The 18,252-nt window shown below is 39.6% G+C and overlaps 1 protein-coding gene across 6 annotated transcripts in view; it reads left to right on the top strand.

Annotated features, from left to right (window-relative positions):
- The first annotated feature begins 6,627 nt into the window (after positions 1-6,627).
- LOC103696391 (endoribonuclease Dicer homolog 4) overlaps positions 6,628-18,252 on the top strand; it is a 79,782-nt gene continuing 68,157 nt past the window's right edge. For 3 of the 6 annotated variants that reach the window (XM_088714275.2, XM_088714277.2, XM_039119128.3), the window contains exons 1-3: positions 6,630-9,800; positions 10,002-10,179; positions 12,979-13,089. In XM_088714275.2, coding sequence (XP_088570401.2) covers positions 13,083-13,089 — 7 coding nt within the window. In that variant the 5' untranslated portion in view covers positions 6,630-9,800; positions 10,002-10,179; positions 12,979-13,082. Of the gene's footprint in view, positions 9,801-10,001; positions 10,180-12,978; positions 13,090-18,252 lie in introns of all 6 variants that reach the window. The other 3 variants (XR_015974679.2, XM_088714276.2, XR_015974680.2) reach the window with 3 other exon arrangements.

The following is an 18,252-nucleotide window of genomic DNA, read 5'->3' as shown; positions in this document are numbered from 1 at the left end:
AATACCATATGAAGTGAGAGATCCTGTTTAAGTTTTCCAGCCAATTTTTTCGGTTCAAGGAGGCAGAGCTTCAGACAAGAACAGAAAAAGAAAATTATAAAGCACAAAGAAAATTCTCTTGTGATGGTGCCAGTGACACTAAAAAATAATGATGATGACAACAGATGTAGCAATATTGCCTTCATCTTAAAGTTGAGCTATACAGGGTTTGTAGTTTATCAGTGAAAGTGGCAACATGGAACCAATTAACGTGGTATGTTTATAGAAGTTTTAATTAGGAGAGACTTTTGAAAGGCGTGGATGGAAGTCGGAGGATGCATGAGGAAAAACTTATTTTCGCTGTGCTACAGTCGTTGATGGCATTGGATGCAGAAGAAAGATTCATGGACTGAATCAGATGGGATATGGCTTTCTTGATATGTGTCTTTAATGGTGGCTATGTAGCTGATGCCCTAAAGTTAAGCACATATGTGTTTCGAGGAGTTACTAAATAGTCAGATTCTTAACTGTGGAAGCAATGTTTTTGGAGGACAGATGTTTGGTGCTAAAGACTAGCTCTATGGAACTCTTAGTAATTTCTCTCTGCAGCATGAATGTTTTGACTTGTTGATAAAAAGATGCTACTCTTTGGTTATTTTTGGATGCATTTTAATCCTTACATAAGAAGCTGAATGTTCTGCAATTTCACATAGCCTTTGGTAACATAGGTTGGGAGCTAAAATGATAGCTTAGAATAACTGGTCATTTCAGAACTTTCAATCAAAAGTCACCTCACAAATGGAGCAAAGGCAACATAATTTTTTTAAATGTTTCCTAGTTTATGATTAATTCTTTCTGCTTACATTTGGATGAGATATCTAGGTTTCCATCTCACCACCAGCAACTTCCCAACTTAGGTGGGTCCAAGGATACTACGTTGATACGTCCTTTTCTTCCGGATATCCAGCCATCAGTCATTTTGCTGTTAGGGCAGGTGCCAAGTTGGTGAGATGTGTAGAACAAGGCAACCCTAGACAGTAGAGAAAATGACACGCTTGATGGCTATGAATCATATGGTGGGTGGACTCAAATAAATACAATCACGGGAACGAAAGTAACTGTTTGATAAGGATGGTGTGTTGCATGCATGCATGAGGCCATGCGCTGTAGTATTTATTTATTTCATACGTTACCATATTGTGGGTAGTTGGTATATTTAATTTGATAGGAGGAAAATATAGCAGTAGAAGTAGCTTTCTCAGTGACTCAGCCACTGTGATTAGTTTGGTCCAAAAAGGCTTGAGCGGAGAGGGAGAGGTACATCCCTTACTTCGAGATATTTGGGATACGGTGAGTGATGGAGTGGTCTTTCAGGCTAGAGAGACCAACGGGGTAGCGGACTGGGTGGCGGCGTATTTGGCGTGCCACTCAGAAGACACCCTATGGGCAGGGAAGGGCGAATTTTCTAGAGCGTTGTGTGACTTTGTTTTTGCTGATTCTACTGGGTGTATTCATTCACGTAATATATGAAATACCCCTTTTTAGAAAAAAAAAAAAAGCTTTCTTTTGCAAGTTACATCGTCATCATGGGGAAAAATTAATAATTTATATTATGGATTTTTTTTCCAGTGTTACCATGAATTTGTCTACCGACAATGATTGTTTGAGTATCTGAGTTTGTTTTCGCCGATCAACCCCCATATCGATCCAGGTCACCTAGTTTGACTTGGATACAATTGAAGATGTCAGCTTACCAAATTGATAAAATCTTTGGTAGGTGTACCAATTGAATTGTAATCAGATCTCACCTTCACCAAGGTACCCTTGTTACTTAGTCCATTGTTGTTTATCAGAAGAAAAAAAAAAGATAAAATTGTTTTCCAAGGAGAGTGGTATAAATTCATTCTCGTTTATTCTCGAGACCATTGCAATGCATCTAGTTTAACCTTGTTTTATTGCTCATAAGAAAATGGAGCTTTATACATTGGAGAATGTTGTAAGGATGAGACTGGATCCTCCCACCAAGGTCAGTTAGATGACCCTTGAGGAATTCACTCGAGTCCGGGTTTCATATCAACCAGGACTGAAAAAGTAAATTAAATCTAATTTTTATTTATGTCGGAATCCTCTATGGTGCATATTTTGCATTATAAAGTGCTGCAAACAAGCTCTATTTCTGATCAATCTGAACTCCTCTTGCTTGCTTGCTTTATGATTCAAACTCCAAAAGAGTGCGTTGGTGAAGTTTTGAGCTTCACATCGCCTACTTACATGGAGGGACTGCAAGCTGCGGTGGCCTCTCAACCCCATATCTTGTCTCAATACAAGGGAAAGGGCAGTAAGTGCAAATGAATTCCTTACTAAATTTCTCCTGTCTAGGTAAATGAATATGTCCAATCCAATCTCTGATCACACTCCCCTGTTTCTAAATTTTGTAGCATCTCTCAACCCAGGCAGTAGTTTTTTTTTTTTTTTTTTGGTGTACCGGCATCCCATTACAAACCGTGAGAATGCCCTGAATAGTCAGAAAGCAAAACATGCTCTAGTGCCACCGGCACTCGCTCCAATCCCCTCCATAGCATGGCTCCAAAATGGTGTGCAGCGAATGAGGTGACCTAGTCCGCCGCACTGTTCGCCTTTCGAAAGACATGCGTGGCTCTGAAGGAGTCCAACTCTCCCACAAGATGGCAGATATCATAGACAAGAGGGTGCAGATCTGGCCTAACACGCCCACTCCGAATCCAGTCGATCACTGTAGTCGAATCTCTCTCAAGTAGGACCCGCCGAGCGCCCAGGTGCACTCTGGCCTGAACGAGGCCCTCCCATGCCGCTCGCAACTCTGCCACTGGGATAGACTCATCAAAGATACGCCGACCTCCAGCCGCAATCAATCTGCAGTCGTGGTCTCTGATCACATAGCCCACACCACATCTGCTACCGCCCTCTGAGATGCTACCATCAAAATTCACCTTGAGGAAACCAAGGGGTGGGGGCTCCCAAGATACCATCGGTATTGTCGCGTACCTAGACGCTGTAGGAAAAAAGGAACCCCAGATGTCCCTGTCGCCTCCAGGTGAACTCACAACTGCAGCGCTCACCAGCTCGTATGCATGTGCCAAGGCTTTGTCCACTACTGATCTTGAATAGAATCCTCTGCTCTCGAAGATTCTCGCATTTCTGTCTAGCCATATGTGATATGCCACATATGCCCATGCCACTCCCCTCTTTGCTATGTCAGATCTCCGAGCAGAGTCTCTCAGCTGTCTCAAAAATGTAAGTAAATCTATGCTGCTGGGTCAAAGTAATGTCCCAAACCTGAAGTAGCTTTAAACTTATTCGATATGAGACGTGGCACAACATATTTGAGGACTTCCACGGCTTTGTGAAGGAGACTTGGAACAGTGGATTAAGTTGAGGACTTCCACGGCATGCAGCAGTCCCTTGAGCAGTGTAATGGTGACAGATCAGGCGACCTGCAAGCCAGAAAAACTGCATGCCTAGCTGAAATACATGTAATGGATGTTATAGAAGAATCTACCCCGCTAGCTAGTGATCAGAGAGAGTCGAGAGAGGGCTAAAAATGAGTTACGCTTTCTGGCTAAGGCTGAGGAACATATTAACAACAAAGATCAAGTCATACATGGTTCAAAGGTGAGGGTTAATATACCTTTTTCAATTTGGCACCCAGTGTTGCTGCCGAAGAAAGATGATCCTCAGGGTCCTGGAGCTTTAGACCCATTAGACTCTTGAACGGGATTTGTAAGATTTTCACTAAAATTCCGGCAATAATAGACTTTTAACTGTGATTGATCACTTGGTGAGTAATGAGCAAACAGCTTTCATCACACACACACACACACACACACACACACACACACAGAGAGAGAGAGAGAGAGAGAGAGAGAGAGAGAGAGAGAGTAATTGCTGAATGGCAGCACAGGAAATCATCCATCAATGTCATAAATCAAAGGTTGAGAATGTTTGACCTCAAATTGGAATTTCCTAAAGGCTTATGATGCTCTGAACTGGAACTTCATTTTGGATTCTTTGGAAGCTAGGGGATTTGGTAGGATTTGGCCAGGGTGAATTTCTGCCACTCTACAGGGTGACTCTGATGTTTTAGTGAATGGGAGGTGTGAGGACTAGAGAACCCAAATACCTTCCGGCTAGCCATTTTGGATGAAATTTTAGATTGGTACAAATGGTATCAGAGCGAACTCAGTCCATAGCCTATGCGGACCAGAGGACACTGCAACACGCGTTAATGGAGGCTGACCACGGGCCTATCATTGTACATGTGATTATATTTGAATGGATTTGAATCCTTAGCCTGACGAGGACGACAGGACTTAAATAGAGGAAGTATATGAGGACTCGTGCGAGCGTGTGTTTAGTCTCCCATCGGTTATTCGTCGAGAAAATCTTAGGTACTTATACAGGACTAAGAAACCCAAATAATACCTTTCAGCTAGTCTTTTTGGGGGAGGTCCTCGGTTGTTACAGGAGAAGTAGAAGCATGCTCTTTAGTAGAGGTCTCAAATAAGGTGATCCGGCTTTGTAATCTGTCATGGCGGTTGATGCTCTAGACAAAATTCTTAATAAAGTACAGGACCTGAGGAGATGAAAGTGAAGGGTTCTAGCACGCTATAATGGGCAGCGGAAGTTAGGAATTTTAAAAATTTCTTGATAAAGTTCCTTAACATAAAACCCTTATAAGCCAAGATCACCTTAATGGAAGCAATCAAATAATATAATATAAATGCAAAAATAGAAGAATACCTCTAACGCTAATCCAATGTGCAGAATTTTCACTAGGTGCCCAAGTGTTCACCCTCCAATGTTGATCCACACGAAAACTTGATTTAAGTCTTAAGCTCCAAAGACTTTGATACTTAATGCAGAATTCTTCTAAAGAACTCTAATGGCTTGCTTTCCTTTCTTTCTATTTTTCTTTAACCTTCTAAAATCACTTCTAATCCTTTTGTCCTAAAGAAGACCATCTTGTCTTGGCTTAGGACACACTAGAAGCAATGCTAGAAAGAAAGAAACTAATATAAGAAAGAAAGAAGAGAGGAGTGGGGTGGAGTTGGAATGATGAAACCCATGAAGTGCTAGCCTATTTATAATAGGTGTAGGGATGCATCTCCAAGGGATGCATCCCATCCACACATCCTCTCATGAAAGGGCATCATCTAAAGGGCCATATCAAATAAGAGGAGATGCAGATCAAGTGAGGAGGTGTATCAAATGATATGTCCTTTCATGTGGTGCCATATTTTGACCAAGTCAACATCACATGCTAATCACATGTCCATCACGCCTCACCTCTTGATCTTTCATGATGATGATCTAAGGGCTCCAATGCAAGGCGCCATTCACTTGACCCATTATGTCTTCATCCAATGGTGGGATTAAGATCCAATGGTCAATTATGATAGCCATCATCTAACCCAATCCAATTGGGTTAAACCAACTCTCCATTATGTCTTCATCCAATGGTAGATCAAGATCTAACGGTCTAGATTGAATGATTTATTAAATCTAATCCAATTAGACTCAAACCAAGCCAATTAGGTGCCAACTCTTGGCTAACCCATATTAGAACATGATCTAATCAAATTAGATCAATTAAGAATCGGATTCGAATCCAATTCGAATCAAGAGCTAAGGGTTTGTAACACCTGCTAGGATGTCTATCTTGCAAACATGATCTAATCCAATTAGACCCTTAATAAGTTTTCTTGTGTGTGACCCATTGGGTTCCATACTTAGCCAGCAATAGGTGTGAGTGCGAGTTGACCCAACTTGATTAGAACTCTTCTAATCGATTTAAGTCTAAACTGCGCGAACCCGAACTTAACAATTAGAATCCTTTCTAATTGGTGATCGATTAAACTCTTTAATTCGATCAAACCTATAAGATAAGATTGACGTCTAGCAACGTGTCATGTCTATCCGAAAAATATGGAATTTGGTTGAAATACCAAAAATACCCTTCAGTGGCAAGTTACCGTGCAATTCAATCCTTTAAACAAACTGCATCCCGAATATGTATATGAGTATGAATATATGTCAAACTCAATTTCATATTCATATATTTTTCAATCTTCTAATGATAATTCAAATAATGAAATATTAGAAACTCTTTCTAATTTTCATTGTGCTTTGATCAAAGGCTTCCTGAATTATCATATGATTAGAATAAATAGAATGCGATCTTCTCTTACTAGAAGTGATTAATTTCTTGTTGACCTACTCATAACCTTCGTACACAATCCACCATATCCAGAAAACCTCGTACATAACTTATTGTCATGAATGAGTGGAAACCAAAATATGGATTTATGTGCACAAGATACTATGGTGATCTCAGGTCAAAGGATCAGTTGCACAACTCCCACTAAGAAAATCATCTTTTGACATGTAAGTAAAACTTCATAAGATTTCTCTTTGTAGGTCAATTCAGTGAACTCATTTCTCTAATGAGCACCCACATCTTTGTATTAGTATCTTCACACAAGTGATTGTGAGATCAATCACCCTCTGCATCGAGCATACATAAGATGTGCCAGTCTTTCCGGTAAACATTGATCCCCGACTCAATGTACCAATGAGCGAGAATATTTAAGATTAGGGTTTTAGGATTTTAGGTCTCACTAGTATGATCTCATCATAGCCTCAAAATCATTGCCTTAATCTAAGGGGTTCATCACAAATATAATCAACAGCATATGATGAAACACAATGCCTTTATTTATATTAAATGTCATGTACATGATTTGGAAAATCAAAAGAAAATCCTTCACAATACATATTGCGATTGGCTTGTAGGGCATCTACTCTTTCAGAAAGTGCAGTTAAAAGCCTCCAATACGCAAATGATATAGCAACATTCTGTAAGGGGAAGAGAATGTAATTGGCCGCTTCGAATTTGTTCTCAATGCATAATACTTCTTGCTTGCAAAAGGATCAATTTCTACAACCTATAAAGTTTTGAGATAAGAGGGCGGGCATCGGTGCAACAGTAAAATTGAGACATTATGAACTAGACGTTAGAACATTATATTCACCAACACGAGGAGAATAGAGTCAGCAAACATGTGAGGTAACATATATAGGGATAAAGCAAGAAGGATATTGAATCGTTCTCTGGCTGACCCCATTCTGGATCATATTATCCAGATTACTAGCTCCACCTCTAATCCTTCCTACACATCTGCTTTCTCTCAAAGCTCTGTTATTTCTCGGACGGCCATGTTTGTGCTTCTGTTCATCTTGCCCATGCGTAACCATCTTTCACCTCAGAAAGATATAACGCACTCGTAGCTGGATCCCATATAATTTCTCAGTTGCCTAAAAGTTGCCACTGAAAATGCAGCATTTTCGATTTATTTTCTTCTTGATTCGGTTAAACTCCAGTTCTAAGCCCATGGGCCAAATGGAGCGTAGGTATGTGTCCTGATATAGAAACATGACGTATAAGAAAATAGCACATGAGGAGATCATGCATGGCACTCCATAGATCATTGATTTGAGGCATCCTTGAGTTGGTAGAAATGATTGGCTTCCATTTGCTATGAGTAAAGCTCCAAGCTAACCATGGAAAATCTTTCTTTATCAAAGAATATAGATCTGGATAATTGTATTGTAGATTGGTCTCCTTCCTTTGTTCTTGTCTGGGAAAAGATTTGGACTTAAAAGGCGAATCTTTTGTAGGATGTCTAACAGCTGATCAATAGAAAAGATCAATTATCTTACGAGTTTTGAAATAATTAAAAGAAATTATTTCTGAAAATAAAAGATGCGAGGGTATCAAACTGTGTGTGCATGGCTTGCGTTGGTGAAGATCAGAAGACACGTCAAAGGGATAAAAGATGCAATATTAAGATCTTATGAAAGAGTTCAGAAGACTTTAGAGTTTATAAGTATTCAAACACATTGAACACAAGTCGGTCTTCTTATGCATGTGTGCATGTCATATTTGTACATGCATAGCCAACATGCATGTATAAACAATAGAAGCTAAGAATTAATATAGTGGCAAATGAGTCAGGTCAGATTACCTATGATGGAATTGTCAATCTAAACTTAACTCATTGATTAAATAGGTCAAAAATCAAAACCAAATAAATTCTAACTTTTTTATGAAACAAGTAATGCAATCCGACATAATTTATTAGCGAATGAGTTAATTAGATTAAACATATTAAACAGATCTTAAATAAATTAAATAATTTTTAAATAGATTATGTGGATATTAAATATGCTAATTATTAAATTGTCCATTGATTTGGGAACCGATCTAACTATTAAATAGATCAAAATAGATTACATAAGCCAGGATTTTAAATCTGAATTTGGTCTCCTTCATAAATAGGTTAGGTCGAACCCATATGATTCGGACCTATCCATGCCAAACGCAAGCTTCTAGGAACCAAAACAGGGGAGGCGGAAGCGGTCAAAAGTAGGGTTGACGCACGGTTGGAAATCCGGCCGCGATTCTGGCCGGCACAGGTGGCCCAGTGAAGGGCGAGGTCGGGCGAGGTGGCGGCGATGGTACCTGGCTCCGGCGAGGCTCCGATGGGGGCGAAATTGCGAGGAACACGGACGCCAATAGGCAAAGAAATCAATGGCAAAACCGGAAAAATGATAGCAAAATCGGCGGTGATTTGTGACAAGTCTTGGAGCGGGGTTTAGGGCAGCCTCATACGGGGTGGCAGGCTCTCTACATAGCTATCGCAGCTAGGGTTTCTAAGCTGATTCAGGCAGACCTCGATTTTTGGGCTCATCTTGGACTGCGTGTTGCCGGCCTCGGCGGCGAAGTGGTGGTAGAGGTAGGACTTGGGGCGGCTCTGTGGGCGGGCGAGGCCGGTGTCGCAGAGCAAGGCGAGGGCGGACTGGGCGTTGGCGTGGCCGGCGGAGACGACGGCCTCGAGGTCGGAGGCTGCGGAATCCATGGCGGCGGGGTCGCAGGAGGAGGCGACGGAGATCATGGCGCGGACGCCGAGAGGCAGAGGGCCTTGCAAGAGGAGGGCTCGAGGATCGGCGCCAAAAGCCGGGGCGTGGTCGTTGTTCGAAGCGGAGGCGGGCCCGGGGTCGCTGAACTCGTCCCATTCGGGGGAGTCATCGGCGTAGTGTTCGGAGTCCAAGAAGTCCTTGAGGCATTGCGGACTCTTGGAGGACCGGTGAGTGGTGGGGGTACGCGCATGACCGGCTTCAACCGGTTGCCTGTGGATAAATCAAAGCCGTCTACACTAAATCGGACGGCCGGGGATACGCAGAGGTAACCTTACAGAGTACTGCGGCAAAATGGCGATACTAGTAGTATCCCGTTTCACGTTCGTCATTTCAGACAAAACCCAACCTGCTCCTACCCGTCAGCCGCTGACGGCTTTTTTTATTTTCCTACATAATTTTTATGCGGAGCATCTCCACCCTTTCACTTTTTAATCCGACGGCCGACGTTACATTTCCATAGAAATAACTATGCGCAGCTAACTTGATAGGCGGCATTACTCCATTGACCGACCCCTCTGTCTTCCCGAGTAAATTCGCTTACTTAAGCCGGAAGCGATTCTAAAGAATCTCTGGCGACGAAAACGAAAGCGTACGGTTTTCGCTCCTTTTTCTTCTTTAGATTGGTACTAGAAGCGTGCGCCCACGTCCTCCTAGTCCTTTTTCTTCTTTATATTCCCTCCTCTCCTTCGTTCTTTCGTGCTCCCCTGTTTTTCTTGGAGGAGAAGAATTGTCGGAAGCGTCGCCATGGACGGGAGATCGGAAGCTCCTCCTCAAGTCAAAGATCCGAGAACCATCGCAAGAGAGTAAGCCATTTCACTCCGATGCCCACTGGATTTTCCCGCGATCATCTCTCTCGATTCTTTTTTTTCCGTGAATATTTAGGCCTTTTCCTGTTTTCTTGATCTTTTAGGGTCTTTCTGTGGATTTGTGTCCTCTTCTTCTGGTTTTATTGATTTCATCGGGGGTTTTAATGGGTTTATGGATTTTTTTTTATTGATTTCTAGGTACCAGTTGGAGCTATGCAAGAAGGCTGTGGAGGAGAACATCATTGTGTATCTGGGGACGGGGTGCGGGAAGACCCACATCGCGGTGCTGCTCATGTACGAGCTCGGACATCTCCTCAGGAAGCCGAGCAAGGATGTATGCGTGTTTCTTGCTCCAACCGTCCCCCTCGTTCGGCAGGTGTGTGCTTTTTTGTGCATTATTGGTCATTTGGTTGACAGCTTTTATTCTTTTAGTCATGGGAACGCCAGTTCCCTCTGAATAACTCTGAGGATTTGCTAGTAGTTGTCGTGTTTGTGTTATGATGGTTTTGCGAATTTTTGACGTTTTCTATAGAGGTGTTAGTTTCTGATACTGTTGATTGGAACTTATTATCCATCGCAACATACTCAGAGTTGATGGCGTTGAGATATTAGTTGTTGGAACTTTGGTATTCTTGAAACCGTACTGAAAACTCTGTTAGTCTGTTTTCCATGTGTACATGTAATGCCATAAAGTTTTTTATTAGCATGTTATTGGGATATATATCTGACTCAAATACACACCAGATACTTGGATACTTATGAAGTTCTTAGGTAGCCACTTTTAAAGATTGGAAGAGCTTTGAACTTGTCCAACCATGAGTGAGTTGAACTCTTCCAAGTTCCAACAATGAGTTTGACTCTTTGATTTGATCTTCGAAGGGGGTAGTTGTTTTTTTAAGATTTGTTAAGGGTGTAGGTATCAAAACAACTTCGCAAAATACTATTTTGCCAATATCCTTAAGTTTGTTGGAAAGTTTGAAGGAGTACATGTATATTGAACAATCTTAACAACCAATATCTTTTTTTCTTTTTAATGGTTAAATAGATAATATTTAAAGGTATAAATATATAATTTACTTAAACTTATATATAATATACATTTAAATTTTTATGTTTAAAGGTAAAATATATGTTATTAATTCTTGAGTATATGGAAATATAAGCTAGGTTTCAATTGTCACATGCCATGATAGTGCTAGCCTTGATCGCTGGTACATCCCATGTTCCATAACATCTTGACACATGGCACAAAGTGGCACGGAGTTCAGTTGTTTAGCATGCCTAGATAAGCTATCTAAGTTTTCATCTTCCGGTTTATAGCAAGTCCATCCTCCTTCTAGGTACTTTAAATATTGTTTTCTGGAAACAAATATTATCCTATTATCTATAATCATCCTAGTTTTGCTTGCTGATTGCTTCCTTATGTGCAGTACATTACTTGGAGTGTTTTGTAACTTCCAATGCCACCATGAAAAAGTCATGATTCATAAAAATCTACTAGTTATTACTGAAAGAAAGCAACAGAATGTAGCATGTATAAAACCAATAATTAGAGTGTCCCATATCAATCAGGGGTTGGGTTGACGCAACATGCATATCATTCATATCGTGTCAACACTTGGGATCACTGGCTTTGAAGCATCCGAGTTTTTAAAAAGATTCACAATGGGCAGACTATAATATTATCCTTCATGGAACTTTCTTAAAAATAGAGCCATTTTAATTGCTTTATATTGTTTGTACACCTGGTTTAAACAAATAAATATAAATTTTCATTGATCTATAAAAAAATGAGGATGAGATTCGTCGTAGAAATATGATATATCATTAGTTTAACTTGTGCATTGTACAACTTTGTAATGTTTCATAAAATTAGCTTTACATTACATTTTGACACACATCAAGAGAAAATAATGTTGAAATTTGGTATAAAACTACGAGGGAATAAGAAGCAACATTTGTGTATAAGCACATATTTCAAGTGTTATACATGTGCTATTGGTGCAATACATTTGACTTGGGTGTGATGGTTTCAAAACATGGAAACAACCTCTCTAACGCAGGGGAAAGGCTGCATACATCCGACCCTCTCTAAACCTCGTAGTGGTGGGAGCCTAATGCATTGGGGGGTGCCCTTTTTTTCATTTACTATTGGTGCAATGGGATGCTTGAATACTAATAGTATTATGGGAAGCTTATATTACATGGATGAATTTTTAACCTATAGTCTGGTATATAAAAATTATTTGTTATCATTATTTGGCTTGATTATAGATCAAGGCTTCAAATCCTTGTATTTAGAAAAGTGAACAGGGAAGAGTCGTAGACCATCTAGAGTTGAAACAGAGGTTATTCAAGATGGATAGTTACGTATTTAAAGCAATAAATTAGGTTACGATCCTGTACCACAAAGAATGGGCTTGTGCCAATGTGTAGCAAAGTGATGCGCATCAACACAGGCTAATATGTGCATCAAAACAAGCTTGTGCACATGTTACAGTGGAGGTATGTACTACGCTATGTTGATGACTTGCAAAAATAGCATGCATCATTGACACAATTTAGTATAACCGGGCACTTTAGTCCTTTGGGTCTAACTTTAGACTGAATTTTTGTGAACCATACTTGATTCCTAAAACTACTTCTATTAGGCATAATTAGCTCAGGAGGGGTTTATTTGTGTCTGTCCAGTTTTCTAAACTTGGACCATAGCTGGTTGGAAAATTAGTTCTTTTTTCCTCTTTTGGACTCAAGACTTGACCCATGACTTCATTGAGGTCCACCTGGTAAATTTGGAAGGAACAACATCCAAGCTTGGACACCAGAAGAACTATTGTATAAGTACATGATCATGCCAATTTGATGATGCCTAATTTATTACCTTATGGATCTGTTATTGTTCTTCATAACCATGTACAATCAACTTAATCATCTTCTTCAGAAACTGATCGTATATTTTAATCTCCATATTATATTACTTGAATATGTGATTGAACATAACTTGATGAATTGGTCCATAGAGAAATTTTAAAATGTTTGGTTTTTTGGTTGGAGGTGCAATCTTGATACTATATGTAGAACAATAAGAGCATATCATTCAACTTAATACAATTTAAGCTTAACCAGCATGGATATTTTTGGGAAAGCTAACATCATATTTTTTTTTTTTTTGTAGCAAGCCGTGGTCATTGAGAACTCCACTGACTTTAAAGTTCGATGCTACTATGGTGGCCTCAGGCATTTGAAGGATCATGATGAATGGAATAGGGCAATAGACCAATGCGAAGTAAGCTGATGTTATGTCACTATTTTTATTTTTCCTTTCTCTCAAAATTAGAGCCCAATATATTTATTTTTATGTTAAGTGCTTCTTATATAGATGATCACTCGGAGATGGCTCTCATCATTAAAAGATGAGCTTGAATATAAATCATACCAAAATCTTTTATTGTTGCATCAACTATGAATAGAAAAATAATTTTTAAAATCACTGATTTGGATTTCTTTACCAACATCTATATTTGGATGATGGGTTTTCATGAGCTTCATACTATGTGCTATGTTAAGGTGATTATTATTTAAACAAATTATGACGTCTGGTAGATTGATAGCTTACATTTTTATTAGTGTTAGTTGATGCATGAACATTTTTGTTGTGAAATTACTTGCTTCATATTTGCTGTATCAGAAGGATTCACATTGGATATAATTTAAACATGTTGTTGAACCAGAGTGAGAGTATTCGTTGTCTTAGTTACCTAAAATCTTAAAGTACAAGGGTCTGGTGGCACAATAGCTTGGAGGATATGAGTTCTTGCAATATACCATTAAAATAAAATGATTTAACAAATTATGTGAGGACCAATGTGCTACCATGTGAGACCACTCTAACTAGATTACATAGTTATTAGTTTTGGATTTTTACAGTAGGGAGCAAGAAGAAAAAAAATGTGGTCCAAGATGCTTTGGACTAGATTGGTGGACTCTAGAGTTCCAACATGGGAACATTTAATGACAATCAATGGAGGATAGTGGAGGAAGGTAATTGACATATACAAATATAAAATATTGTGTGGTGTTGAATAATAAGTGATATTAAATGATGAGCCATAGGACCTAACATATACTTTTTATTTCTCCAGTTAAAAAACACTAAAGTAATTATATATTAATGTAATTCATTTTTAGGCGTAGGATATTACTTATTGGTTATACTTGAATGAATATCCTGGAAAACTATTATTATCCAATGTTGGAGGTGGGTTAGCTTATGTGATAAACAAATTTACTAGGTAAACAGCTCATAGGATTGATTGCTGCAACGCCTTGAATGTTTGATTTTGTAAAAATGCCATTGGACTTAATCATGCCTCAACATACTTTCCATAAACTTAGTCCTAGAGACATCAGGCCTTCTTTGCGTGTCTAATAGTCTATGGTTCCAAAGCTTTTGTTCCTCATTTTTGTAGATAGAGCTCAAAGATATATGTAAATCATCCAAGTGGGTTCATGAATACTTGGCTCAACTCGATGTGGACTTATCGATGTTTTTTGCCCCCTAAATGTTAATGCTTGTTTTTTAGCAAAGAAGGCAAGATCAAGCTCCATTTTAGGGCTAGGCTGATAAGCTATTTAAAAACAAAGGTTGGCGAGCTTGCAAAAATGGAAGCTTAGGCTTAACTTGATACCGAGCTTGAGCTTCAATCTAGCTTGAACACATTGCTTACGACCGAGCTTGACCAGCCCAAAGTTTGGCTCGACTCAGTTTATAGGAGCGCTAAGTTGTCTTCTCTAGTTTTAGCTGCAATTGATCTACATAACGCTTCCATAATGAATTTGCCACTATGTCATGTTATTTATGCTTTACGAACTTGTCAATCCTATGCTCTGATTTGCCTTTCGGAGTTCTTTAATGGTTAAGGAATATTTGTATATGGTTCATACTGCATAGTTTTTAACTAAAGCGGTCACATTATGTCTTTTCTAGTTAACATTTTTGTTGCCCAAGGAGACAACCCAAGAGGGGGGGGGGGGTGAATTGGGTTTTGATTAAATATTGACCAATTAAAAATTAGGTGAGTGATTAACTAAATCTATTGCAAGTGGATTAGTTAGATCACTAGATGCAATGAGTGAAGAGAAAGAAAGAGACAGACCAATACAAACACAGAGAGGTTTATAGTGGTTCGGAGCCAACACTTGCTCCTACGTCCACTCCCCAAGCCGCACTTGGGAGTTTCCTATAATCCCTAGGATTACAGCCGGTTGTTTTGCAAGCTCACAACCAAACTTGTTGTTTTCACGAGATCACAACGAACTCGGTCGGTTTTGACAGGCTCACCGACTAGAACCAAACGATTATTTTCCCGGGGTGACAATCAAACCTAGTTGGTTTTTTCCGGTTGACCAACCACAACCTTACATCGTTGGTTTTATCTTTGGCTCACCAACAAACCTTACAATCCTTGATTCAATCCCCTGATTGAATCAAGTACAAAAACCAAGAGTTTAAAGTTCACAAGGAGCTTCTGAAAAGCAAATATGAAACAATATAAACAAGATTGAGTTAGAAGCCCTCAAACAAATTTGAGATGAGAAAGTGGGGCTTCTCGATTTCTGAGTCTCCTCTTGAATGAGTCGGAGGATGGGGAACAGTCGGTAGAGCTTTGAATGCGAAGGAAGCCTTTTTGGTTTGAGTTGAATGCACACTTCCACCTTTTGCTTGGATTCGCTCTTAAGATGCTTTTGGTGGTTGAAAACCTTTAATGCTCAAATGGAATAATTCTCTTGTTGTCTACTACTGTTCACTCTAGCTATTTATGTGATCCCCTTTGAAAAATAGCCGTTAGAGAGTTGCACAATCGGATAATGTATCCGTTGGGATCGGAGTCGACTCGCGCGATCTGGGATCGATTCGGCTATTACTGGAGTCGACTCGCGCTATACTAGAGACGACTCGGCCACTGCTCCAAATTTGAATTAAAGTGCATGCCTTGTCCTGGAGTCGACTCCCCAACAGCTGGAGACGACTAGGGCACTTAGGGGTCGGCTCATTCTCAGGAATCCAGAGAACCCATTTTCTACTTTTCTTCCTCGAGTCGACTCGGGTTAACTTGGAAACAAGTCAGCTCGGCTGACTTGAGAGGCGACTCGAGATCTTCGGAAGACATCTCGCTCTCAGAGATCGAAAAATTGATTCTCCGTCGTTTTGAACTAATCTGCCTCGGAGTCGACTCGGGCCTTGCTGGAGTCGACTCGACTAACTTGGGAGTCAACTTTGGAACACCTGGAGTCGACTCGTTCACAGGATCTCCGAAACTGACTCTCTGCCGTTTTCACTGTCTTCTTCTGGGAGTCGACTCGAGACCATCTGGAGTCGACTCTCCAAGCACCGGGGTTGACTCGCAACCTTTTGGAGTCGACTCGTTCTCAGGGTCGAAAATCCAACGTTCTGTCTTTCTATCTGTTCTCAGTGGAGTCGACTCGGGACTATCTGAAGTCGACTCGCCAAGCACCATAGTCGACTCGCAATCTCTTGGAGTCAACTCGTTCTCAGGGTCGAAAATCCATCGTTCCGTCTTTCTGTCTGTTCTCAGTCGGAGTCGACTAGAGCTTGTGCCAGAAACTTCAAGTATCCTGGGGTCGACTCGTGATGCAGACTTTGGTTCAAATAGAGTTCAATACTTAATCAAAATAGTCTGAACCAAAGCTCAAGGCACTTAGACAGAAATTCATAAAGATTTACCTGAAACACTAGATTGAATTCATTAGAACAACATAGACATACTCAAATGCTTTGAGCTCATCAAAATCAATTAGGGAATACTCAATCACTCCACAATCTCCCCCTTTTTGATGATGACAAAACATTGAGTATTTGTAAAGTGAATTACTCATTCAAGGAATGATTCAAGGTAAAGTTTTGAAATGAATTAAAATGTTTAGTCATTTAGTATATCCAAAATTGAAAGGTATGAGTCAGTAAACTCTGAAATTAAAGCTCCTCCTTTCATTTGGAATTATATAAGCCTTCAAATCATGCAATCAATTGTTTGGCTTATTTGTCTTTAATGAGTTTGCTTTCTTAGAATTTCAGATTCTCCTCCTCAACATGTGCATTCAATTTTGTTTGAACTTTGTTCAAGTTTTCTGGATTTTCTTTTAGTGTTCTAAACTTGAACTTAGGTTCCTAATTATAGAAGGGAAAATCTGACGATTTTGCTTAAATGTTTTCTTGTTTAGTGATTCCCTTTACTTACAATATATCATATTTTCTCCCCCTTTTTGTCATCGTAGCAAAAAGGTGAAGTATCAAGGAGTCAAAACATACAAGAAGCATAGTAAATGAGACAAAAGGATATGCTTTTTCATTCACTGTAAATTTGAATACATAAAAGATGTTCTGAAAGTACATCTACAGTAAAGAGATACATAGTGTTAAAAACATAAAATGCATACAATCAACATAAAATACACTATGCAGCTAATACAAAATCATCCTCTAGGGGAGGGAGGACGAGGGCGAGCACTTCTCTGCGCAGTACGTCGTCCACGCTGATTTGGCTGAGTAGAAGACAACGGCCAAGATGATGATGGTCGTGCCTGAGTGGCAAATAAAGTCGAGCTCGGCTTCGATGATGGTACCATCTCTTATAGCATCGGTATATCTAGTATGGTATCCGGTTCTGCATACCAAGGGTTGGTACGCTCCCTGTACCGTATACCGCTTCAGTACCAGTACATGTCAGTACTCATCGATATTGGTCGATACGACAAACCTTGGTTATAACAGTATTCTAAACTTGCGAGGTCTAAAACAAATTGTTTTCTTTTCCTTTTCGCTAAAGAAAAGAATGCTATCTTGCATGTGAAGTTGTAGACTGCCATAGATGTCTGCAATGGTAAAGATGATATCTGAGAATTTCTATTTTTTTTTCCGCAAAAATAATATATATATTTTTTCAGGGAGGGGTGGGGCATAGTGGGGTCTTAAATTTCATTTAGTGTTACCATTCAAACAGACATGTTTAATCAACGTTGTGTTCATGTGAAAAAAGTGGCTACAGCCAATCTCGACATGGTGCATGTTATTTTATGGCTGCATATTATAGGCAGATAGGGAGAGAATTGTAATTTTGCTTTGTTTTACATCTACATTTTTTAGTCATCTTTAAAATGTTTTTCAATTTTTATCTTTACAATCTCAGTCATTTTTTACATGGAATCTAAATTAAATAATTAAATATTTTAATTAGTAGCTTAGCTGGATAAAGTAGGTGAAAAGATAATCTAGTGATGAACTCCATGGCACCTTTCTGGGGCGTCTATATGCACACAATGTTCTCTGGATGTTCCTGCGGAAGCTCAAATATTGACATTCGACCCTACTTTGTAAAAAATCTGCAATAATCATGAGTGTTAATTAGTAAAGAAAAGATCATCATTATGA

Source organism: Phoenix dactylifera, chromosome 18, assembly GCF_051530095.1.
Source record: "Phoenix dactylifera cultivar Ajwa chromosome 18, Ajwa_hap1_PhDact_Kaust_v1.1, whole genome shotgun sequence".
NCBI lineage: Eukaryota > Viridiplantae > Streptophyta > Magnoliopsida > Arecales > Arecaceae > Phoenix > Phoenix dactylifera.
This window is presented reverse-complemented; position numbering and strand designations above follow the sequence as displayed.